General features: G+C 19.8%; 2 protein-coding genes and 1 non-coding gene across 7 annotated transcripts in view; 2 read left to right on the forward strand and 1 right to left on the reverse strand.

Annotated features, from left to right (window-relative positions):
* Positions 1 to 11,418, forward strand: part of LOC127281425 (tyrosine-protein kinase Btk29A) — an 84,017-nt gene extending 72,599 nt beyond the window's left edge. For all 4 annotated transcript variants that reach the window (XM_051305132.1, XM_051305133.1, XM_051305134.1 and 1 more), the window contains 4 exons: positions 2,599 to 2,767; positions 6,995 to 7,113; positions 8,099 to 8,351; positions 10,503 to 11,418. In XM_051305132.1, the coding sequence (XP_051161089.1) occupies positions 2,599 to 2,767; positions 6,995 to 7,113; positions 8,099 to 8,351; positions 10,503 to 10,604 (643 nt within the window). In that variant the 3' untranslated portion in view covers positions 10,605 to 11,418. The remainder of the gene's footprint in view (positions 1 to 2,598; positions 2,768 to 6,994; positions 7,114 to 8,098; positions 8,352 to 10,502) is intronic.
* A 3,103-nt stretch (positions 11,419 to 14,521) lies between these two features.
* Trnal-uaa (transfer RNA leucine (anticodon UAA)) lies at positions 14,522 to 14,605 on the reverse strand. Its single transcript has one exon. It is a non-coding gene; the product is annotated as a tRNA-Leu (tRNA).
* Positions 14,606 to 18,544: 3,939 nt separating this feature from the next.
* On the forward strand, positions 18,545 to 25,742 carry LOC127281428 (uncharacterized protein DDB_G0289975-like). Of its 2 annotated transcripts, none has more exons than XM_051305139.1 (4): positions 18,545 to 18,795; positions 23,008 to 23,489; positions 24,205 to 24,489; positions 25,073 to 25,742. In XM_051305139.1, the coding sequence occupies exons 2-4, from the start codon at positions 23,064 to 23,066 to the stop codon at positions 25,358 to 25,360; spliced, it is 999 nt and encodes a 332-aa protein (XP_051161096.1). In that variant the 5' UTR covers positions 18,545 to 18,795; positions 23,008 to 23,063; the 3' UTR covers positions 25,361 to 25,742. The 2 variants fall into 2 exon arrangements, with proteins under 2 accessions (XP_051161096.1, XP_051161097.1); XM_051305140.1 differs by having other exon boundaries at positions 23,008 to 23,174.
* Positions 25,743 to 27,768: the final 2,026 nt, after the last annotated feature.

A 27,768-nucleotide genomic window follows, 5' to 3' on the forward strand; every position in this document is an offset into this window, starting at 1 on the left:
ACCACGTGTTAACTTAGGAAAAAAAATACTTTCATTTAATACGATCGCGATTTTAAATATTTTTCGAACACTCCCGAAATTAAAAAAATTATTTTACTTTAAAAATAAAAATATTGAAAAAATACTTCCTAAATAACTCGATCGCGGATTTAAAAAATTTGCGAACACTCCCGGAAGCTAACACTGACTCTAAAAAATTTTTAATAACAGCTTCAAGGTGATTCTTTCAAAACTAAATAACCCTCGGAGATCCCTATTTTCAAGTTAAATTTCCATTTTGAAAAATGTGAAAAATAACCGTAAAAATAGACCGAGTTCTAAAAAGTTTTTGCAAGAATTTTGTGTACTTCAAAGTTAAGATACCCTTTTTTACTTTCGCCCTTATCATTGAGGTACGTGACACCAGGAAGCCATTGACGAGACAAAAAAAAAATTCAATCCCTAAATATTACTCGATCGCGGGTTTAAATAAAAAAAAAATTACGAAACACTCCCGAAAGCTAAAATTCACTGATTTTAGAGAATTAAAAATTATTCACAAACACGTGGTCATTAAAAATCATGCCCGATGATAATACTTGCGATTTTGAACCGTTGTCTATGACCGACGCTAGAGAAATGATCCCACACCCCATATGAAATTGATGAAGCACAAATGTGAATTTAAAACCACGTGATCGTGTGAAATTTAGACGCGCGAGAATAATTTTGAATTTTCCACCAATCACATGACGCTATGATATTGTCGGACAGAGAGAGGGAAATGCGTCTCTTTTTCTTTCTCTCTCACTCTTTATGTAATTTTAATATTAATTTTATATATAATTATTTCAATATTATATTTTTTTCTCATAGATAAAATATAAAAATTGAAAAAAATTTTTTTTTTATTTATAATTACAATTATAAATATTATAATATTAATTAAAAAAAATTTTTAAAAAAATTTATCCCCACCATTATAATAAAAGTTTAATTTTAAAATTTGAGAAAAACAAAATTTTTTAATTCTTAATTAATATTTATTATAAATAAAATTTATAATATAATCAAAAATATTTTAATAATTTGTTAAATAAATATTATTTCAATTATTTTAATAAAATTTTCGATAGTAAATACATAAGAGTGAGAAGGACATAAAGAGACGCGGCCGCGCGTCTAAATTTTGTACGACCACGTGTTTCTCAAATTTAGTCAATTTAAAATTTTCATCAATTTTAAGGCAATTTAAAATTTACTTTTTACATTTACTTTACTCTTTACAATTAGAATTTATTTTCAAATAATCGAAAATATACAAATATTTGCTAGAAAATAAAAAAAATTTATTCCCGCCATTTTGATAAAGGTTTAAAAAATATAAAAATTCGACAAAAAAAAAATATTTTTTATTCTTTAATTACTATTTAAATTATAAATAAAATATAATAGAATTAAAAATATACAAATAATTTGTTTAAAAAGAAATATATTATTTGAATTCTTTTAATAAAAAATTTCGACTGTGAATACATAAGAGTGAGAAGGACAGAAAGAGACGCGCACGCGCGTTTAAATTTTGTACGACCACGTGTTTCTCAAATTTACTCAATTTAAAATTTTCATCAATTTTAAGGCAATTTAAAATTTACTTTTTACATTTACTTTACTCTTTACAATTAGAATTTATTTTCAAATAATCGAAAATATACAAATATTTGCTAGAAAAAAAATGTATTCCCGCCATTTTAATAAACGTTTAACAAATATAATAATAAAAAAAACTATATAAAATAACATTTTTTATTTTTTAATTACTATTTAAATTATAAATAAAATATAATATAATTAAAAATATACAAATATTTTTTTTTTTTTAAAATGTTATTTCAATTATTTTTTAATAAAAGTTTCGATTGTGAATATATATATATAAGAGTGAGAAGGACAGAAAGAGACGCGCATGCGCATTTAAATTTTGTACGACCACGTGTTTTTCAAATCGACTCAATTTGAATTTTTAATGAAAAATTTTAAAGCGCACACTTTAATCCAATTAACATAACCTCAAAACCAAAAAAAAATTGATTTTTAATACCAAATAAAATTATCATTAAAAATTAAATTTTATTAAAAATTTTGAAAAGATCCAGTTGTGCAATTTTCACAAAAAAAAAAAAATAGTTTAACCTAAAATTTTTATCTCTGCTGATATGAATTTTTGAGGCGCTCTCACACCTTTTTGGCTGCTTGCAAGTTACTATGGCAACGCATGAGAGTGAGTGCGACAGAAAAATTTTCTGTCTCACTCACACCCGTGCGTTGCCATGCGGTAACCTTAAAGCAGCCAAAAAGGTGTGAGAGCGCCATAATGTTGATTTTCAAAATGAAAAATGGCGGATTTTTTGAAAAAATTATTAAATTTTTATAAAATTGTAAATAATAATAATAATAATAATAATAATAATAATAATAATAAAAATAATAATATTAATAAAAATAATAATATTAATAAAAATAATAATATTAATAAAAATAATAATAAATAGTAATAAATTTGTATGTAAAATTGTATGTGCAACGTTTAAAATTTTCTTTTGCTTTCTTTTCTTTTAGGAAACTACAACACCAAAACCTAGTCCAACTCTACGGTGTTTGTAGTAAAGATAGACCAATTTATATAGTCACCGAATACATGAGACACGGATCGCTCTTAAACTACCTCCGTCGACACGAAACTACTCTTGGAACAAATGTCGGACTTTTGTTGGATATGTGTATTCAGGTGAGTTACCAAAAAAAAATATAAAAAAATATTATTCTTTCTTTTTTTTTTACCTCTTTTTCATTTATTTGAGGCGCATAATTGTTTCATAAAAATTAATTAGTTAGAATTTTAATTTTGAAAAAAATTTTTATTAGAAAAATTTCCTGTTGATAATTTTGCTAAATTAAAAATTTACAAATTATAATTTTTTTTTTAAACAGAAAATTTAAGTAAATAAAAATTCTGTGAAATTAAAAAAATTTAACTAAAAATTCTGTTAAATAAAAATTCTTTAAAAAAAATTTTCAAATAAAAATTTAAAAAATAAAATTTTGAAAAATAAACATTTGAAAAATAATAATTAAAAAAGAAATTTGAAAAATCAAAATTCTTCTAATAGAAAATTCAATATAATAAAAATTTTTGAAATGAAAATTTCAACTTATGAATTATATAGAAATGCGCCTCATCTTTCTATATAGAAATCCGTTAAGAACTATATATATCCAGATACAAAAGTAAAAAATAAAATAAAGTTGAAAATTAAAGTTGAGGGATTCAAAAATCGGGTCAATTTAAAAAAAAAAAGAATTGCGCTATACTTTTCTGAACAAGGATTTTGAGGAACTTGCTTTCTCGCTGTCTTTCTTTTTTTTTCCTCTCTATACGAAAAGTAAAGTGGCAATGAAAAGAAATTTAACGACACTCGAATGATTTTCCTCCGCTGCAAATGGACCTGCTGCAGTCGCAGATAAACTCTTTTTTTTTTTCTTTTTTTTTCTTTTTCTCTTTATCATGAAATGCAACAGTTCCATTGGAATTCTCAAGGAATTACTTAACGCGACGATTTTCTCTCGTAAAAAAAAGAGAGAAACGAAATATAAGAAAAAAGAGAGAGTTAAGATAAAAGAAAAAAAAAGAAGAAGAAGAAGAAAAAGGAAAATATAGTCAAGTTCACTATTTTGTGAGAAGCTTTTTTTTGAAACTTTATTTCCTATTTCTCGGGAGAATCGCACTCTCTTTCTCATTTTCCCTCTCTCTCTCTATCTCTATTGCCTTTTTTTCCATCTTTCTCATATAGGGACATAAAGAAAAAATTTATTCCAAAACCAATACAAGGATTTTATTTCTCTCCCCCCTTCCCCTTGAAACTCATACGCTACTGACATTAAAAACAAATCATTTGAAGTAACATTGATAGTAACTGACAATAAAATACGAAAAAGCAGATTTTTTTTCTTAATAAATTAAAATATAGTTCAAAAAAAATTTGTTTATTATTATTATTTTTATTATTAAACATTTATTAATTATTATTATTATTTTTTTTTTTTTTATTATTATTATCATTATTAAATCTGAATTAGTAAAAATTTGGGAAGCATGATTATGTTCTAAAAATCATTAGTTAGAATTTTTATTTTTTGAATTTTTATTTGTCATCATTATTTTTGAGCCGAATTTTTATTTGTTTGAATTAGTATTTTGGGGAATTTTCATCAAAACGATTTTCTATTTTACAGAATATTTAAATAACCAAAAAAGTCACTTCACAGAATTTTTATTTGTTCGAATTTTTATTTGTCAGAATTTTTATTTCCTCCAATTTTCATTTAACATAATTGGCATTTTTGAAGAATTTTCATTGAGTAGAATTTTCATTTTATTCTTTCAGATGAATTTTTCATTTGTTCTAATTATTATTTGATTGAATTTCCACAAAATCAACTTTTTCTGCAAAATTTTTACTTAACAGAAAAATCATTTAACAAAATTTCTAATTGATAGAATTTTTATTTGTCCGAATTTTGCAAATAGCCGAACAAAAACAATCGATTTTAGCGCGATTTTTAAAATCAACCAATCACAATTTTATGGATAATTTTTTATTGGTTGATTTTTAAAAATCGCGCCAAAATCGATTATTTTTGTTCGGAAATTTGCAATTTTGGACAAATGAAAATTCTATCAAATTAGAAATTTTGTAATATGAAAAATCGGTTATATGGAAATTCAATCAAATAATAATTCGAACAAATGAAAATTCATCTGAAACAATAAAATGAAAATTCTATCGAAAGAAATTCTACCCCATAAAAATTCTTTAAAATGCGCCTATTTATGTTAAATATGAAAATTCGAGTAAATAAAAATTCTGTGAAGTGAATTTTTTGGTTATTTAAAAATTTTGTAATATAGAAAATCATTTTGATGAAAATTCCGCAAAATACTAATTTAAACAAATAAAAATTTCATTTGTCATAATTATTTTTGAGCCGAATTTTTATTTGTTCAAATTAGTCGTATTTTGCAGAATTTTTATCAAAACGATTTTCTATATTACAAAATTTTTATATAATCGAAAATTCAATTCACAGGATTTTTATTTGTCAGAATTTTTATTTAACATAAATAGACATTTTAAATAATTTTTATTGCATAGAATTTCATTGCACAAAATTTAATTTTCAGATAAATTTTCATCTGTTTGAATTATTATTTTAATATAATTTCCTCAAAATCGACTTTTTCTGTAGAATTTTTAACTGAACAGAAAAATCATTTAACAGAATTTCTTATTGATAGAATTTTCATTTGTCCGAAATTGCAAATGTCCGAATAAACAATCGATTTTGGCGCGATTTTTAAAAATCAACCAATCAAAAATTATCCATAAAATTGTGAATGGTTGATTTTAAAAATCGCGCCAAAAAGCGATTGTTCGGACATTTGCAATTTCGGACAAATGAAAATTCTATTAATTAGAAATTCTGTTAAATGATTTTTCGGTTAATTTAAAAATTCTGTAGTATGAAAAATCGATTATATGGAAATTCAATTAAATAATAATTCGAACAAATGAAAATTCATCTGAAACAATAAAATGAAAATTCTATCCAATGAAAAATTCTACCCAATAAAAATTCTTTAAAATGCGCCTATTTATGTTAAATATGAAAATTCGAGTAAATAAAAATTCTGTGAAGTGAATTTTTTGATTATATAAAAATTCTGTGAAGTGAATTTTTTGGTTATATAAAAATTCTGTGAAGTGAATTTTTTGGTTATATAAAAATTTTGTAATATAGAAAATCGTTTTGATGAAAATTCTGCAAAATACTAATTCGAATAAAATAATAAATAAAAATTCGGCTCAAAAATAATTTTCGACAAATGAAATTCCATAAAATGAAAATTCTAACGATTATTGAAAAATAATCATGCGTCCCGGTTTTTTTTCTTTATAAATTGAAATATACTTCAAAAAAAATTTTATTATTATTATTATTATTATTATTATTATTATTATTATTATTAACTCTCTAAATCTGAATTAGTAAAAATTTTAACTAATTTGAATTAGTAACTCACTTTTTGCTTTTGAATTAATAAAATTTGATTAATTAATAGTAAAAAAAAAACAAAAAAATATTTTTACTATCGAATTAATAAAATTTAACTTTTATTAAAAAATCGAGAAATTTCGCACTAAATAAAAATTTTATTTACATGCTAAATAAATTTCTTTATTTAAAACAAATAAAAATTTATATTAAGCTCCGAAACAAATAAATATTTTTGCTTTAAAATAAATTCTATTTGTCTCAAATAAAAACACCAAGAAATTATTTCTATTGGTGTTTAATAAAAATAATAATAATAATAATAATAATAATAATAAATACTTTCTCATTATGATAAGAATGTAAAAAAATCATGAAAACTTAATTTTTATTAAAATGGAAAAATTTTGTCAATTTTAATTCCAGGATCTTGAGAAGTGACTAAATAATTAAAAAAAGAAAAAAAATTTCCTTAATTGTTGATAATAAACCGCGATATAAAAACAAAAAAAAAATGCCTTTTTTTTCTACACAATTTCCCAAGTGGTCGATAAAAAAAAAAAAATTTTTCCTAGAAGGGAGAGAGACTATTTTTCCCAATTTCCACACCAATGCTCTATTTTCTCTCTCTCTCTCTCTCTCTCTCTCTCTCTCTCTCTCTCTCTTTCTATTTTTTTCCATCCCTTAAAAATCGATTCCTCTGGCTCTTGATTTTTTTTCGTTTTTTTTTTTTTTTTTTTTATTATTCTTTATTTGCCAGTATTATTGTCTTGTAAGCGAGTGATGCTGCATATAGAAGCTTTTTCTCTATTTTCCTCTTTCTCTCTTTCTCTCGCTCTCTCTTGGGTAAAAAGTCATTGTCAGCGAGATAACATAATCCCACGTGTATTCTTGCTTTCAGGTTTGTAAGGGAATGGCTTACTTGGAAAGACACAATTACATCCACAGGGACCTCGCGGCGCGAAACTGCCTCGTTGGTTCTGCAAACGTAGTCAAAGTAGCTGATTTTGGCCTTGCCAGGTAACGCATTTCGCTGCATCACTTTTGTCTCTCAAGTTTTCGTGTATCTCTCTCTCTCTCTTTTTCTGTTTTACTCACTCTTAAGTGTTTCCAAGAGAAATTACAGATCTTGTAATGATTATTTTACTCTCGCTTTGCTTTTGTCGTTGTCGTAAATAACACGTTTTACCTGCAAATATAATTTTCGAAATTATTATTATTATTATTATTATTATTATTATTATTATTATTATTATTATTATTATTATTATTATTATTATTATTATTATTCATTATTACTATTATAATTATTATTTTTATTATTACTATTACTATTATAATAATTATTATTAATAATAATATCATTTTTATTATTATTATCAACTTTAAAACTTTCTTCTAATTAATAATTAAAAAAAAATTATTAATTGCCTTATTAGTTAAATTAACCAATTAAAAATATTAAAAAAATTTTCAATATAAAAATTCCGATTTATAATTTAATAAAATTCGGAACATTTTTTTTTAAAATAAATTTCAATTACAATTTTTTTAATAAAAATTGTTTCAATTAAAATTGTAATTAAAAATTTTTATTTTTTTTTGTACAATTACCTACAATTTAGGTAGATTTATTATAATTATTAATTTATTGATTTAAAGAATTATTAATTTATTTTTTTTATTATTTTCTAATAAAAAAAATGTTTCAATTAAAATTGTAATTAAAAATTTTAATTTTTTTTTTTACAATTACCTATACAATTTAGGTCGATTTATTTTAATTATTAATTTATTGATTCAAAGAATTATTAATTTATTTTTTTTTTAATTAATTAATTCAATTAATTTATTCGATTTATTTTTTTTTAATAAAAAATTTCTAGTTTCTAATTAAAAAAAGAAGATTTCAATTAAAATTGTTATTAAAATTTTTAATTATAAATTTTTTACAATTACAATTTGTGAAATAAGAAGAATAATTTTTTTTTTTGTTTTTTTAAAGGTATGTTCTGGATGACCAATATACTAGCAGCGGTGGTACCAAATTCCCAATAAAATGGGCACCTCCCGAGGTTTTGAATTACACTAGATTTAGTTCCAAGTCCGACGTTTGGGCTTATGGTGTTCTTATGTGGGAAATTTTTACATGCGGTAAAATGCCTTACGGAAGACTGAAGAACACCGAAGTTGTTGAACGTGTTCAACGCGGTATCATTCTCGAAAAGCCAAAAGCTTGCTTCAAAGAAGTTTACGAGGTAAGAATTCAAATTCAAAAAATTTGTCACAGAAATTTTTTTAATTTGCATAAAAAAAAAAAATATCGTCAAAAATTCTTACGAAGAAAAAAAATTTTTTTTTTTAAAGTATATAGTTTTACTTTGAAAATGACAAAAAAGGGAAAATTTCAAAAATAAATTATTTTTTAAACTAATTCTGTATTTACTTATTTATTTTATTTTATGAAATTATTTCTTTTAATTCTAAGTATAAATTCATATTTATTCATAATTCATATTCATTAAAAAATATTCTAATTTTTTTTAAACAATTTTAAAATTACAATTTTTTATTTACAAAATTCAAATTGAGAAATTTTTTTTAAATAATAATTTACTAAAATTTTTTAATTATTTTACTTTTGTTTTAAATTATTTGAATTCATTTTTAGTTTATATTCGTGAGGTTTTAATTCATTGGGAATTGTTCATGTAAATTTTTTTAAAAGTAAAATCAAATTTTGTTGATTATTAAAAATTGTAAATAAAAAATTTCGTTTACTTTAAATTAACAGGAAAAATTTTTAAAAAAATTTTTCAATTTTACAATTGTAATAGAAATTTTTTATTAATAATTACAAATGAAAATTTATACTAGTAATTGATAATAAAAATTAAAAAAAATTTCTACGTTTTTGTATTTAATTATTTAGAAAAGTAATTAGTTTTTGTCAATTATGAAATGAAAAAAATTATTTTCTTTCTAATTTTTGTTTTAAGTTGACGGGACAATTATAAATATAATTATAATTGAAACTTTAATTTTTTTAAATAATAACAAAAAGTTGTTGTTACAATTTTAATTGAAACCTTTTATTAAAAACTTTCAGAAATTATTTTTTTTAATTGTAAGTGTTAAATTCTTATTAAAAAAAAAATTCTAATTGTAAAAATAAATAATATTCAAATTTTGTATAAATCAATTTTAAGTTCAAATATTTATTAAAAAATTCTAATTTCTTGTTCTTATTAAAAAGAAAATTCTAATTTCGATTTTTTATTAAGAAATTCCAATTTCGATTTTTTTAAAAAAATTTCAATTTCGATTTTTTATTAAAAAATTCCAATTTTGATTTTTTATTTAAAAAAATCTAATTTTAATTTTCTATTAAAAATTTTTTTTCTAAATTAATTTTAAAATTATAATTTTTTATTTACAAAATTCTAATTGAGATTTTTTATTTAAATAATAATTTATTAAAAAAATTTTTATTATTTTATTTTTATTTTAAATTATTTAAATTTAATTTTTAGTTTTACATTCGAGGTTTTAATTCATTGGAAGTTTTTAATGTAAAAAAATTTTTTAAAAGTAAAATTAAATTTTTTTAATTATTAAAAAAATTGTAAATTAAAATTTTGTTTATTATAAATTAACAGGAAAAAATAAAAATTTCTACTTGTAATTAATAATAAAAATAAAATTTCTACGTTTTTGTATTTAATTATTTAGAAAAGTAATTATTAGTTTTTGTCAATTATGAAATGAAAAAAATTATTTTCTTTTTATTTTTTATTTTAAGTTGACGGGACAATTACGAAAGGGTTTTTTTGTAACCCGTTTATGTTTAAATAAATAAATAAATAAATAAATAAATTATAAATAATTTGTTGTTACAATTTTAATTGAAACTTTTTATTAAAAAATTTCAGAAATTATTTTTTTTAATTGTAAGTGTAAATTCTTATTAAAAAAAAAAATTCTAATTGTAAAAATAAATAAAATTCAAATTTTTTTATAAATCAATTTTATGTTCAAATTTTTATTTAAAAAATTCTAATTTCTAGTTTTTATTAAAAAAATTTCAATTTTGATTTTTTATTACAAAAATTCTAATTTCGATTTTTAATTAAAAAATTCCAGTTTCGATTTTTGATTGAAAATTCGAATTTCGATTTTTTAAAAAAAAAAATTCTAATTTTTTCTAAATTAATTTTATAATTATAATTTTTTATTTACAAAATTCTAATTTCGATTTTTTTTATTAAAAAAATTCTAATTTCGATTTTTTAGTAAAAAATTCGAATTTATTTAAATTGTAATATTAAAATTTACTTTTCAATTAAATAATTTACAATATTTTTTAATTCTAATTTTTTCCTTTCTTTTTTTTTTCTCTCTCTGTACAGGTAATGCGAATTTGCTGGGCCCATAATCCCGAGGTACGACCATCGTTTCGCGTATTGAAAGATCAACTAATAAGCGTGTCGCAAGGTCTGCTCAATGATTGACTTAGTCTTTTGCACTGTTTGCGCCTCTCATCGCCGTCGGGACGTTCAATTGGCATTTCATCACCACGATCGCAATTTAAAGTCGTCGATGAATTATTATTGCCATTAACATCATCATCAACAACAACAACAACATCAACAATATTAAGAAAAAAACAAACCACAACAGACGTCGCCTCGAGGTCAATTAGCAGCAGCTGCAGCAGTACATTCAGTTCGGCAACATTACCGGCATCGCTTCGTGTCCGAAATAATATTAGTAGTAATAACAAAAAATATCTTCCGTCCGTGGAAGAATTGCGAAATCTCACATTGACATTGAAGACAAAGAAAAAATCTAATTCCTCATCACATGAGGCAACAAGTTCATCTGATCGTGTTAGTCTTTCGTCATCGAGTACAATTGGAGGATGTGAACGTTTAGAAAATGAGGGTGGAATTTTTCAAGAATGTCACAATATCAGTCAAGGAACGTCTTCAAATTCGCCAAAAGTCTGCGATATTTGCAGCTCGTATGGACGTACTTGGATTGAAATTTGCAAAATAATACGCGCCGCTAAAGGCAATTGAGAAGGGGGAAAAAAAAGAAAAATTTCTTTTTTTTTCTTTCTCACACCGTCGTCATTTGTCGTATTTTATTATTATTATTATTATAATTATTATTATTGATTTGTTATTTGACAAAACGCGAATAATTTTTTTTTTTCGTTTTTTTTTTTAAACTGACGAGTTACTGAACAAAACACAGTAATGTAGTTTTAGTAGATTTTTTTTTAATGTTAGGGTATTATTAAACCACTTTCTACCACGCAAATTTTTTTTTGTTTTGTCATTTTTTCACCTTTGATCCAAAAAAAAAAAATGTTTATCCTTGATTATGTGATTTTTTTTTCGAGTTTTTGAGGATTTAATGAATTTCTTTGATTTTTTTAAGTTTCGAATAAATTATTGAATTTTTTGAAAATTATTTTTCATTTTAGTATAGTAATTAATTCTAGTCAATTATTTTTAATTCTAATTGGTTCTAATTAATTAATTTTTAAATTTAAATTAATTCTAATTAATTATTTTTAATTTTAATTGTTTCTAATTAATTATTTTTAATTTTAATTGTTTCTAATTAATTATTTTTAATTTTAATTAATTCTAATTAATTATTTTTAATTTGTTCTAATTAATTCTAATTAATTATTTTTAATTTTAATTTGTTCTAATTAATTCTAAATCAATTATTAGTTTAATTCTAATTTTAATTCTAATTAATTCTAATCAATTATAATTAATTCATAATTGAGGGGCTGATAGTAAAAATGGTTTAAAATAACATTGGGAGCAAAAGTGGGATAAGTGACTTGGGAGCAAAAACGGGTTAAAATGATTCGTGTAATTTATTGACAAATTCATTATATTAACGATTAAAAAATATTAACAATAGGAAAAAATGCATATTTTATTATAATTAATATTTTTGAATCGATAATATAATGAATTTATCAATAAATTACACGAATCATTTTAACCCGTTTTTTCTCCCAAGTCGCTTATCCCACTTTTGCTCCCAATGTTATTTTAAATCATTTTTACTATCAGCCTCTCAATTAAAATTTAGTCAATTAATAAATTATTAATTAAAATTTCAGTAAATTAAAATAAATAATATTTTTAATTAATAATAGAATATTAGTTTTAAATATTTTAATTTTTTTCATTAATAAAAATCAAAAAAATTATCAACTATAATATTAATTTAATAAATAAATTAATGAAAAAAAAACAAATTAAATACCTTCAAAATTTAACAGAATTGAAAAAAAAAGTTTAGTGAAATTGAAAATTTAATTGAAAAAAAATTCGTTTTAATAATTTTTGTAGATTTCTTTTCATATTTTTTTTTGTCAATTTTTTTTTTGTCCAACGGTTTAAATTCATTTTTTCCTTTTTTTTAATTAATTAATTTCTTAAAATAAATAAATAATTAAATTACAGGATTGTTTTTAAATTTTTTAAATAACTAAATTACAGAATTTTTTTAAATTTTATTAATGTTTTAAATAAATAATTATATTTTTTTTTTTTTCTAAAATTTTGTAGAATTTTTTTTTTTTGTAAATTTCGTGGGATATTTTTAATTTCGTTAAATTTTTTTGTTAGTTTAGTAAATATTTTTTTAGGTTTTGTTTTGAAAATTATTATTAGAGAAATTAATTAAATTTTTTTTATTATTAGGAGAATTCGTTAAATTTAAATTTATTTACAGTATTTTTCTTAAGTTTTCAAAAATTTTTGTAAATTTTTTAGGTTCTCTTTTTTTTTAGTAGAATTTTCAGATTTCCACGCAAGTAAATAATGGATTTTATCAGGTTAGTGAATGTTTTATTTAATAAATATTTGTTTTTGAAAATTTTAAATAATAAAAATTCTATTAAAATTTTTTTTAAATAATTATAATTAAAAATTTCACAATTTAATTATTTTTTATTTATTTTATTTGTCATTTTCATGTTTAGTTCAAAGATTTAATGGCAAAAATTTTTTTTTTATTTTTCTTTAATTTGTAATTTTGAAAAATTTTTATTTAAAAAGAAATTTTTTTTTTACTCTGATTTATAATAAACATATTACAATTAATAATTAATAAACATATTATACATATATATAATTGCTCTTAACAAGAAACTCGGAAGTCGAGTATATTTTAATATTATTATCAATTTTTATTCTCTCGCAAAATAATTGACATATTCAATTTTTGTAACACGGAGGACGCCTTCTGTAATTTTTTATGTCAGGAATCTATTTTTTTTTTTTTTTTATTTTTTCCTAAGAAAGTTATCATTATATTATTGAGTATGTCACAAATAATAGTCTAACCGAGTGTAACGGACTTAAGGAAGAAAAAAAACCGTCGAACCAGAAATCCGCCTATACTCGTTATATTATATTTTTATAATATCATTATTCATTCGACAAATGACAAAAAAGTATTTTTTTTTTAATTTCGATCTTTTAAAAAATAATTACGTTCTTTAGAAAGAAAAAAAAATCAATACTAATTTTCTTTCATTTTTTTTTTTTTCAATATTTTTAAATTATTATTTTGCAAATACTTTTTGCAATTACAAATTTTTTGTTAATTTATTAAATGAAAATTTTTTTTTTTCATTTTTATTATTTAAATTTCTTTCTCTAAAGTTGAGAAAATTTGCGTCTTTAGAGAGAATCTGTTTTATTTATAGAATGAAAAGTTGAAATACTCTTTTTTTTTTTTTTTTTTTTTAAATCTCCCCCTATATAATCTAGACGCTCGTAAAATTTGCAAATTTAAAATCTCTCCAAGTGACCCTAAAAATTTTTAGCGCTCATAAAACTTTAGAAGGATTTTAAAAAGTTTTACAGTGCTTTCTACATATAGATATATATAAATTTAAAATTGAGATTTTTGATTTACATGAGCTTTTTAAAAATTCTTAGCGTATCACCAAATTTTTTTTTTATTATAAATTTTCACAAAATATTTTTAAAAAACAATTTTTTTAACTGTCTATTATTTATTATTATTATTATTATTTTTATTATTATTATTATTATTATTATTAATATTAATAAAAAAAATTTTTTTAACTATCTATTATTTATGTATTTATTATTATTATTATTATTATTATTATTATTATTATTAATATTAATATTTTTAAAAAAATTTACTAACTACTATAAATTGTTTTTTTTTTCATTCAAAAGTGTTAAAAAAAATTTTATTTCAAAATTTTTTTCTATCAATTTTTTTTTTTAGGGGAAATTCCGAATCGTTTGAACAGATCGAAAATTGAAATTGTGGGGACAATTTTTTTTTAATTTTTGTTATAATAATTTATAAGAAAAAAATGAAGAAAAAAAAAAAAAAAAAAATTCTCCTTTGCTAGGTGTGGGGTTCGAACCCACGCTCCCAACCGGGAACCAGAGCTTAAATCTGGCGCCTTAGACCACTCGGCCAACCTAGCTTGAATTAATAAAAAAAAATTAAAAATCTCATTAAAAAAAAAATTAATAAATAATAAAAATTTATATTGGTATAAATATTTTCCTTTTTTGAAAATTCAATTTTAAGGTATTTGTTTTTAAAATAATTATTTTTCAAAAATAGGAAATAAAAAATGAAAATTTCCAAAAATACATAGAACCAGGTTTTAGTAAAGAAAAAAAAAACGAATTTCTTTTTACCTAATTATAATTATTAATAAAATTTAATAAAATTTAATTTAATTAAAAATTAATAGTAATAATTAAGTATAATAATTAAAGATTTATTTTTTTTTAATTATTTTTTAAATTTTAAATTTTTTTAATTATTAGTATTATTATTATTAAAATTATTTTTTTTTAATTATTAGTATTATTATTATTATTATTATTATTATATTATTATATTATTATTTTTATTTTTATAATTTTTTTTCTGAAACAAATTTAGGAGAGGAAAAAATTATTATTATGTATTATTATTATTATTTTATTTTTTTTTTGAAAATAATCAATATAATAAATTAGTAAAAAATAAAAAAAAAATTTTTATTTATTTATATGAGTTTTATTTTTGTGTAAATTTTTAACTATAATTTTTCTTTATCGGAAAAGAATGATAAGGATAAAACTTGAAAAACACTTGAGAAAAATTTCTCGCGAGGGTGCGAATACTATTTTGAAGAAAAAAAAGAAAAAAAAAAAAGATGAAGGCTTCTTCAACTGAGGAATGTATATTTGCGTAGAAACGATGATAAAAGACTCCCTTGGTGTATGAGCTCACTTTTTTTTTTTATAGCTACTCTTGTAAAAGGTATATGTTCAATTCAATGCACATTTTTTTTTACCATGAAAAAGCATATATATACATATCTCGATTTCAAATGTAAGTGGTTACATTTTTCATATTATTATTTTTTTTATTTTTTTTTTTTTTTAATATATGTATAGAGGCCACTCTACAACAAGGATTCTTCTAAAATCCCGACAATATTTCTTCTTTTTTATTATTATTATTATTACCTATTATTATTATTATTATTATTATCATTATTATTATTATTTTTTCAAACAATAAAAAGGGAAATGTTTGTAAAAAAAATTTTACACACACTTTTCACGTGAATGAAATTACATTTTTTCTCTCTTGTAATGGGTTTTTTTTCTCTTTAATTTTAATTTTTTTTAAATTTGAAATTAAAAAAAATTTTTTTAATTATTTTGAAAATAAAAATAATTATTTTTCAAAAATTTCGCTCTAAATTTTTTTAGTGGATTTAAAATAATTTTTAAAAAAAGAGGAAATTAATAACAATAATAAAAAAAATTGTCCTCACACCTTAACATTAAAAAATATAAAATTTTATTTGGAAAAAGCAAATTTTTGAAATGGAAATTTTATTTTCGAATAAATAAAATTTTAAAATTTTTAATTTAATTTTCAAATATTTAAATTAAAATAATTTACCATTTTTTTATCCTACATTTTTTATTTATTTATTTATAAATAAACGGAATTTAGAAAAAATTTCATAAATATTAAAAATAGAATAAAAATTATATTATTTTTATAAAAAATTAAATTTTTTATAAAAATAAAAAATGCGCAATAAAAAAATTAAATTTTCAATAAAAATAAAAATTGTCATTAAAAAATTAAATATATATGTAATAAAAATTAAAAAAAGAAATTAAAATTGCAAATCTAAATTAAAATTTCCATGAAAATTTAATTCTCAAAAAAAAATTAAATTTTCCATAAAAATAAAAATTGCAATATAAATTAAAATTTTCCATAAATATTTAATTCTCAAAAAAATTAAATTTTCTATAAATATTTAATTCTCAAAAAAATTAAATTTTCAATAAAAACAAAAATTGCAAAAAAAATTAAATTTTCAATAAAAATAAAAATTGCAATATAAATAAAAATTTTCCATACAAAATTTAATTCTCAAAAAAATTAAATTTTCAATAAAAAGAAAAAAATTGCAATAAAAATTAAATTTTCAATAAAAATAAAAATTGCAATAAAAATTATAATTGCAAATCCAAATTAAAATTTCCATAAAAATTAAAATTATACCCTAAATATAAAAATTCCAATAAAAATTAAATATAGAAAAACTAATTCACCTTATTAAATAGTAATTCATTATTTTTTTCATCTATAATTAATTTCCATTTGCTTTGAAATTCGATTAAAAAAAAATTTTCTCATCATTTTTTTTTTCCGAAAAATAAGAAGAAATATTCGATTTGTTTTTATGTATTTGTTTTCTCCCGCGTTTTCTTGTTTTTTTTTTTTTTTTTTGTTATGAGATTCGATTTTACGGAAAAAATGTAAAAATGTTTTTCTTGAAAGTGTTACATGAGCGCGTAATACGTGTTACATTTACAGAAACAACGTGTGTCCATCGTATCCTAAGACCCGGTTTTGTATCTTCCGTTATGTGTACAGTCGTTACTTGTTCGACATTGCGTTGTAAAACAAGTACGATGAAAACAGAGAGAGAGAGAGAGACAGGGGGGGGGAAGTTTTTATTTATTTTTTATTAAAAAAAAAAATAATAAAATAATAATAAAAAATTGTTCCTCAATTTCATTTTAAATTCAAATAAAAAAAATATTCCGAAAATTTTATTCAAATTTCCCAAATTTTTAAGATGGAAAATTTTCACATCATTAAATTTGATTTCAAAGAAAGTAAAAAAAAAAAACATTTTTTTTAATGAAATATAATTTCAAATCATATTAAAAAAATTTTTTTGAATACAAAGTAATTAATTATTATTATTAATTGTTATTATTATTTATTTTATTAATTATTAATAAATCTGATTTTCCTTCAAAAAATACAAAATAAATTTTTCGCCTTTTATTATTGATTATTATTATTAATTTTTTGATATTAATTATTGTTGTTATTATTATTATAAATTAATTAATTATTTTCTAAATTCAAAATTAAATTATCCCTTCTTTTAAAAAATTAAAAAACAAAATTTTTTTATCATTTTTTATTAATTAATTTATTAAAACACAATTACCATTTAAATCAATTTATTTTATTATTAATTAAATTTATCATTATTAATTATTAATATTTAATTTACGTAGAATTTATAATAAATTGTTGGTATTTCATATAAATATATATATATATTTTTTAGATATTTAATTTAATATTTCATTTAAAAGTTTAATGGCAAAATTCTATAGTATTGAGAATTAAATTTCATATTTGCCTGCGACAGGAAAATGTAATTGAAAATATGATTGAAAATATAATTATTAAACTTTAATATAAAGCTCTTTTAGAAATAATGGGAAAAATTTCTTTTTTATCATACATAAAATAATATGCAAGTAAAATTATAGAAATAGTTATATATATATATATATATAGAATGAAAAGTAAATTAAATTAAATTTAGAAAAATTTTTAAATTAAAAAATTTAATTATATACATATTATTATTAGTTATTTTTATTATTATTATTATTATATTTTTTAATTATTACAGGTACTCTATACCGTTTATTTTTCATAAATAAATTATATTATATAAATTAAATAATTAAAAAATAATTATAATTATATTTATAATTAATTATAAATTATAAAATAAATTATTTTTTGTAAATAAATAAATAATTTTTTTTATTTCTCAAAAAACAGTAAAAAATCGAATTAAATAATTATAATATATAATTTTAATTTTTTTTTTCTCATCACGGAACAGAAAAAATGAAAATATAATAATGATGAAAAAAAAATAGTGGATAGAGAGAAAAAAAAAGAGGTAAATGAATTAAAATTGATTTGATTGGAAATAAAATGGTGTGGGGAAAATTAAAAAGAGGAGAGAGAGAGAGAGGGGGGGAAGAGATCAGAAAGCGCTACCGGTTCTGTATTCCAAAGAATCGAATGTGATGATGTAGTTTCATGAACTCAATCAACATGAGAGTGTTGATCGTAATCAAGTGTCCGTTAAAGTAAAGCAAAAAAAAAAAAGGAAAAAAAAAAAATTATTATCAAAAATGATGAAAAAATTTACAAGTGATTTTTTCAATTGGCAAAAATTTTTAATCAATCATTAGAGTTTTATTTGTGAAAGTTTTTTCTTTTTTTTTTCTTTTAGTGATTCCACACACACCAAATTTTTTTGTAAGTTTTTGAAATTAATTTTTCCATTTGGAAATTATTTTTTTTCTATTTCTCTTCAATTTTTTTTTCTCATGATTTATTTTCAATTTTCCTTTTTAATTAATTTAAGTGTTTATTTTTTATTTAACTTTTTTTCCAATTTCAAAAATTAATTACCCTAGAGGTGAATTTTTAATTTTGTTAAAATTTTTATTTTTTATAAAAAAATTTATTTTTGAAATTTTTATAAATATATTTTTCTATTTCTCTTCAATTTTTTTTTTCTCATGATTTATTTTCAATTTTCCTTTTTAATTAATTTAAGTGTTTATTTTTTATTTAACTTTTTTTTCTAATTTCAAAAATTAATTACCCTAGAGGTGAATTTTTTAATTTTGCTAAAATTTTTATTTTTTATAGAAGAATTTATTTTTGAAATTTTTTTATGTTATTTCTTTTTCTATTCGTTTCAGTGTATTTTATTTTTGTATTCATAAAAATTTGATCTCTATTATTAAATTGAATGAAGCTAATTTTTTTTTTTTATTCTAATTATTAAATTTATTTTTATTCTAATTACTATTTTTTTTTTTTAATTTTGTTTGTACTTTTATTCTTTTAAATCTGAATTAGTAAATAAATTTTTAAAGTTACTAAATTAGAAAAATTAGTATTTATTCGGTAGAAATTAATTTATTTATTAAGTAAATAAAATTTTAAAAAATAATATCAATTTAATAAATAAATAAATAAAAATAAATGAAATAAAAAATTTTCATTAAAAAAATAGTAAAAAAAAGAAAAAAAAAATTTTTTTAACTAATCTTAATTAAAAAAAAAAACACAAAAATTTGACTGAAAAAATTTTGTTACTAATTTTTTTTTTTTAGTAAAAAATTATAATTTATAACAAAAAGTCATTTACAAATTTAAATTAATTAGAAATTTTTTTTCACTAATTCAGATTTAGAATTTACATATTTTTTTCTTAAATTCTTCATAGACGTTAAAAAAACAAAAAATAAAAATTTAATTAATTAAATATTATATAACAAATTTATGATCAATTAATTAGAAAAAAAAAATTTTTAAATTCAAAGATGATAAATTTCAGTAAAATATAATTATGATAATTTTTATATTAAATATATATAAATATATATATATATAAATAATCGTCTATCCGCGAATATTAATTTTATAACACGTATAGAAAATTACGAGGAGATAAATATAATTTTGAATTAGGAGAAATTTAATATAGATTCACTTTAATTAACACACACACACACACGCACATGAAACATATGAAATCATTTGGTCTAATTAAAAACAGAAAATCGTGCCGTGTGTGTATGTTAATTTTATGATTCCCAGAGACTTTGTATTTCATTTTATTCTAGTTTCCACATTTCAAATTGTGCGAAACTTGTAAAGCCAGTTTCATTACCAAAAAAAACTCATTAAATTTTCAAACACGTGTTTCAAAGTTATTTTTATTTTTATTATTTTTGTATTTCTACTTCATTAAATACAATTTACAAAAAAAAAGTACCGCAAAATTTTTTTTGTATTTTTTATACACTAATTTCAATAAAAAAAATATTTAAATAAATATTCGATTTCAATTTATTTATTTATATTAATAAATTTTTTACTTTATATTAATTAACTTACAATTACAGGCCTCGGATCGACTTAAAGGCACAAAAAAAAGTCGTTTTAATCGATTTATGTTCCAAAAAAAGTCGAAAAAAACGGTTTTTTTTTTTATTTTAACAAAAAAGTTTTACAAATTTTTAAAATAAAATTTTTTTTTAAAATAATAATAGAAAAGAGTTATAAAGTTGAAATTTTTAGAAATAATTGTATTTCAAAAGGTTTTTTGTTATAATTTTCAGACAATATAAAATTTAAATTTTACAGAATTAAAAATAATTTATCAAATAATTTTAGATAACATTTTTTTTAAAGTAATTGAATTTTCCAACGATTTATAATTGAGATTTTTGAAATTAATTGAATTTCAAGTGATTTTTAATTAAATTTTTTTGATGATTTCATGCAAAAAAAATTTATTAGAAATTTCGAACAAAAATACAATAATTTGAAAACCATTTTTAATTGAAAAATAGTTTCAGATAGTTGAATTTTCGAATAATATTATAAAAATAATTTTAAAAAATTGAGTTTCAGGAGAGAGTTATAATTGAAATTATTAAATTTCAAAACAATTATAGATGGTAAATTTTAGAAGCTTTTAAATTGAAATTTTTTGGCTAATAATTTAATTTTAGTTGATTTTAGATTGAATATTTTGATAATAATTAATTTTGAATTGAAATTTTTGAGAATAATTGAATTTTAGTTGATTTTGGATTGAAATTTTGGAAAATAATTAAATTTTAGTTGATTTTAAATTGAAAATTTTGAAAACAATTGAATTTCAATTGAAATTTTGGAAATAATTTAATTTTAGTTACTTTTGGATTGCAATTTTTAAAAAAAAATTGAATTTCAATTGAAATTTTGGATAATAATTAAATTTTAGTTGATTTTGGATTAAGAAATTTGATAATTAATTTTGAATTGAAATTTTTGAAAATAATTAAATTTTAGTTGATTTCGAATTGAAAATTTTGAAAGTAATTGAATTTTAAAAGATTTTGAATTGAAAATTTTGAAAATAATTGAAATTTTTGAAAATAATTTAATTTTAGTTGATTTTAGATTGAGAATTTTGATAATTAATTTTGAATTGAAATTTGTGAGAATAATTAAATTTTAGTTTATTTTGAATTTGAAATTTTGAAAATAATTGAATTTCAATGGAAATTTTGGAAATAATTGAATTTTAGTTACTTTTGGATTGCAATTTTTAAAAAAATTGAATTTCAATTGAAATTTTGGATAATAATTTAATTTTAGTTGATTTTAGATAGAAAATTTTGATAATAATTGATTTTGAATTTAAATTTTTGAAAATAATTGAATTTTAGTTGATTTTGGATTCAAATTTTTTTGAAAATAATTGAATTTTATTTGATTTCGAACGAAAATTTTGAAAAATATTTGAATTTTAAAAAATTTTGAATTGAAAATTTCGTAAATAATTGATTTTGAATTGAAATTTTAGAAAATAATTGAATTTTAAAAGATTTTTAATTGAAAATTTTTAAAAATAATTGAATTTCAAAAAATTGTGTTAATTTTCAGACAATAATTATTATAATAAGAGAAATTTCTAATAATTTCTGTTGATGAAGAATTTATTAAAAAGTTTTGATAAGTAATTTTATTTGATAATTTTTTTTTTAAATAATAATTAATTATTAAATTTCATAAAAATTTAAATTGAAAAATAGTTTAAAATAAATGAATTTTTGATAAATTCCATTAAAATTATTAAAAATAATTAATTGAGTGAATAATTTTAGTTGAAAATTTGTTAAATAATCGAAATAAACAAGATCTGAAGAAGATGTGAATTTTATACTAAAAAAAACGTATTTTGTTTAAAAATTTTGTAAAAAAAATTAAAAAAAAAAAAAAAAAAGAGTCGAAAAAGTCGCATTTTATATTAAAATAAGTCGAAAAAAGTCGGAAATAGTCAAAAAAATCGTATAATCCGAGGCCTGCAATTATTATTAATTTATTTATAATAATTAATAATAATTATAATAATAAACAATTAATTACATAATAATAATTATTCTATCAATTATATTATTAAAATAAAAAAGTAATTTACAAATGTTTTATTTTTATATTTTTTGTACCTATAAAAATTATCATTCTAAAAAAAAATTTCAAAAAATATTAATTAAATTAATTAATTTATTTATTTAAGTTATTTATTAAGTAATTAATTATTGAAATAGAAAAAAAAAATTGCTGAATTTTTTTTTTGTTATTAAAAAATATTCTCATTATTTCACTTGAAAAAAAAAATTAAAAAGAAATAAAAGTGGTAACGTTTCCTAATTATTATTAAATAAATAAATAAATAAATTATTAAAATAGAGAAATAAATTGCTTAAATATTTTTTGTACCTATATAAAAAAAATTCTCATTCTTACACATGAAAAAAAAAAAAATCGAAAACGTAATAAAACTGATAAAGTTTCCTAATTTTTAGTTGACTCTAAATGAGAAAGTGGAGATTTTCTACATTTTTCTTTTTTTTTTTTTTGTAATTAAGAAAAGTTTTTTTTTTCCCCCTCTGATTCTAGTTAAGCTTTATAATTAATGAAGTACAGAAGAGACTGGAGATTGGGACGAGAGTAAGATGAGATTAAAAAAAATTGGTTCATCACTTTGGATGATAATGATGCCATTGTTGCCATTGCACACAATCAACGCGATTGACAAGGAATCGAGTGACGTTTATTTAAAAACAGTAATGAACGAACTACAAACATTTAATAATCCTGTCTTTCATAATAATCTGATTAATAATAATAATAATTTAAATAATAATCGAAATAATTATAATAATAATAATAATCAGAACGAAATCTCATCAAATCATCTTTCTCATTCAATGTCAATTTCATTTCAAAATGGACAAAAAAATGTCAATAGTATTCACCATCGTTATTGGAAAACTAAACCGGATTATTATCATCAATTTGATTACAATCGATATCCTGGTAATCAAATTTCTATTAAGAAAATTGATAATGATTTTCTTCCAATCGCCACCGACAATCAGGTATAATAAAAATTTAATATTAAAAATTTACAATAAAAATGTAATCAAATTTAATACAGACATATATAAACACTTTAGAGAAAACGAGATATGGGAAACATAACCTAAAATTTGATAATTCGGAGATTTTTCATTATCTCTGTTTTATTCAAATTAAACTTTTACAAAATTTTCAAATTTAATAAAACCGTAAATTACTTACATATTTTACTGAAATACGAATTTATTTAAATCAATTTCCTATAAGTATTTTAATTCTTATTTTAATTTTTCACCGCGGTTTCACTCTTTGATTTAAATAGGAAATTCTTTTTTTTATTCTAAACACTGTTACCAACTGAATTTTTTTTCTTAAATTACACTGTTACCAACTGAATTTTTTTTTCATCACGTTACACTGCTACCAACAGGATTTTTTTTTCTTTCAAGTTACACTGCTACCAACTAAATTTTTTGTTCTTACTACCTTCTAGAAACTTTTTTCTAGTTACATAAAAATTAAAATCCCTAATGCAATTTATATTATTTATTTTTCCATTTATATTTTATTATTATTAATTTTCTATATTTATTTTCTATTTCTATTTTAATATTTTGTAATATTTTTATTCATCGGGGAAAAATTGATAAAATTAACCTCAAAAAATATTTATAGAAAAATGCGATGGTTTCTTCACTATATATAAAAAGAAGATTTATATTTTTTTTTTGACAGGAAATTGTGTTGCGACCCCAAATGATTAATAATAAATCATGGAAGGAAGAACCACTTGGAATGACAAAAATTCAATTAGCTGCAATGTATGAAAATGCATTAAAAAAAGGTTCACCTGTGGGACTTGTACCACTACTCACGAATTCTATTTCTTCACAAGGAAAAACACCGCGTGTCACATCAAATCAACTAGAAATACCCACATCACCACAATATAGTTACTATTTTTTTCCCCTTCAATCATTTGGAAATGAACTTAGAAATAATTATGGCTACAAAACAATAGTAAGTTATTTTTAGCCTCAAATAAAAAAAAATTTCGTAAAAACGAACATAACCTCAAAAAAAAAGTCGAAAATTTTTAACGCAATTCTTTTATAAATAATAATTCAAATAGTAGTTTTAAACAATGAAAAACTTACAATTTCCATTTCTGCCGGGTGTTACGTGCCTCCATTTTTTTTTTTGCTCCCTCATCCGCCAACAATTCGATGTACACTGAATGATGATTTGCTCAAAAAATACATATTTTCACTTTCGCGATTAAAAAACGAAAACGAAACTAAATCGCGTACTAATAAGATTTTTGCTAAGATTTGAAATTGTAACTCTAGTGACGAAAAACTGAGACGACAATGGGGAAGTCTCCTCGAATCGCAGTGTGACGTCACGCGACCAGTGCCGTATACACGAGAACTAAATCCCTGCACCCTCGTTACAATATTTAATTTTTTTTATTTATTATAATTCGAATAATATTAAATTTCAAAAATTCTTTTTTTGAGGTTAGGAAAAAATATTCCTAAACAATTTAATTTTGAAAAATGTTTATAAAAATATATTATAAAAAAAAAATCTCTATTTTCAGCCTGACAACGTAATGCAAGATACAAAAATAATGGAAACAAATAAAGAAATGACAAATCCATTATTTGTGGCTGTTAGCAGTTTTATTGGTATGGCTTTATTATTTATGATGGGTGTTTTGTTATTTCCTCAAGTGAAAAATTTTGTCCCGAGGGAACAACGGGAAAACGATTTACTACTTCAATTGACGACATTTGTCCTTGAAGCTGTCGATAGTCGAAATAATCGATTCACACAGGGACGTAGTGGGAAAAATTTCAACCATCGTAAACATAATATTCAAAGATAAGAAAAATAATTTTTTTTTTTTTTTTTTTTAAAGACGAAATCTCACAAAATAGCGTTAAAAAATGCCAAATTTTAATTTTTAAATTACTATTAATTATAATTTAATAATAAAAATTGTACGCGAAACATTTTTTTTATAATTAAAAAAAATACAAACACACTTTGAATAAAAATTCCCTAGTTTAATACAGGGGCGTATGCAAGGGAGACGGAAGTTTCTACACACGCCCCTGAAATAACTGTCCAAATTCAAAATTTAAAACCGTTGATATAAAATTATAAAATAGGGAGAATTTCCAATATTTTCCTTCTGAAATAAGAAATGTTAATAAAATTAAATTCCAATGTATTCGATTTGAAATAAAAATGATAAAAAAAATCAATAGCAGGGGTGTTTCAGTTTCTATGTACGCTCCTGTTTAAAAAACGTATAAATTCAAAATTTCAAATAAAAACCGAAAATTATCAATTTAAATATACCAATGTAAATCTAAAATAAAGAAATATTTGTTAATAAATAAAAATACTAGAATTTTATTATAAAAAAAATGGAAAATTATTAAATACGAAAAAATATTATTGAAATAAATAAATAAAAAAACAGATTATTTTCTGCAGACGTAGATCTATTGAAACAAATTACAAAATCACAGTTATAATTACATTGAATTTTTTTCAGCGACTTTCGATTTACAGCAGAATTAATACGATAGTGGTAATATATATATATAATAAGCAAATATTTGAATAGAAAAAAGAAAATAATTTACAAAAATAAAACTTGTTTTTTTTTCAATAAAAAAAAAAAAAAAAAAAAATTTCTCTCCTGTTCAGTCTCTGTATAATTTTGCGTAAAACGCAAAACAAAAAAACAGTGTTCTCTTTTTTTTCTATCCTTCGCTCTCTCTCTATCTCTTTCTCTTTCTCTTTCTATATATATATATATATTTCAAAATATCGCCTAAAGTTAACGAACCAGTAAAAAAAAAAAATTGTGCATTTTATTAATTCTCTCTTTTTTTTCACCGCAATCGAAAAAAAAAGAAATTTCCTTTGGTTTATCACTGATTCGTTGACTTTTTGTTACGTTGTTGTTATTGTTGTCTTTTTTCTGACTAAATATCGAAAAAACAAAGAATATGAGAAATTAAAAAAAAAAATTCCCTTGTAAAAGAAATTTTTTTATTAATTAAAAAATTATTTATTTTATTAAAAAATAATTTATTTTATTAAAAATTAATTTTTTTCTATTTAATTTGATTAATTTTTTTCATAAACAAATTTTTTTTGTAAAAGAAAAAATAAAAATTAAATAGAAATTAAAAAAAATGAATATTAATTTTTCGATTTCAATTTATTAAAAAATTTTCATAAAACTTTTTTTTTTGTAAAAGAAAAAATAAAAATTAAACAGAAATTGAAAAAAATGAATATTAATTTTTCAATTTCAATTTATTAAAAAAATTTTCATAAAATTTTTTTTTTTTGTAAAAGAAAAAATAAAAATTAAACAGAAATTGAAAAAATGGAATATTAATTTTTCGATTTCGAATTAATTAATTTTTCATAAAACAATTTTTTTGTAAAAGAAAAAATTAATCAAAAAATTAAATAGAAATTGAAAAACAAAATTTGTGAGTAAATTTTCTTTTTTGTGATAACATTTTCGATATTTAGTCAGGGAGAATAAAAATAGCTTTTTCAAAATATGCAAATGAGCGCGATTTTTTTTTTTTTTTTTTTTTTTTTTTTGTCGCAGATTTTATGTACAATATTATTATTATTATTATTTTTCGTAGGAAACGCATTTTTAAAATAAAAAAAAAAAAAAAAAGAAAATACAATTAGAATAACGGATAATATCAAAGTAATAAGAATAAATAGAAATAAATTTTCTTTTTTTTTGTGTCGAGCAGTTTTTCATTTGACATCGAGTGCAGTTTTTATTTACGACTAAATTTTTTTTTTTTTTTTCCTTAAAACGAAATTTTCATTCATACCAAGTATCAAAATTCTCAATACACTCACAATTTTTTTAAATTCAATTAATTAATTTTCACATTTCAATTAATTTTCAATATTTGATTTTTAATTTCCACAATTTTTCGCAATTAAATTTTTTTTTTTTAAATTAATTAATTGAATTTGTAGTTTTAAAAAAATTTTTTCTTTTTATTCTTAATTTAGTGGATTATTAGACTTTTACTGCACCTTCAGTTTACAAATACGCAAGTGATAAAAAATTCTTGGTTCGCATTTGTGTTTACTTAATTTTTTTTCTTTTTTTTTTTTTTTGCTTTTTTTTCATCGATTATTATTTATTTATTATATATATAAAAAAAAAAAGAATCTTATAATCTAGGTAAATATTTTTTTCAGCCATTTATTTATACAAGTATACACACGCGA

The sequence above is a fragment of the Leptopilina boulardi genome, unplaced genomic scaffold (assembly GCF_019393585.1).
Source record: "Leptopilina boulardi isolate dan_hultmark-lab unplaced genomic scaffold, ZJU_Lbou_2.1 LbouV2_266, whole genome shotgun sequence".
Lineage (NCBI taxonomy): Eukaryota > Metazoa > Arthropoda > Insecta > Hymenoptera > Figitidae > Leptopilina > Leptopilina boulardi.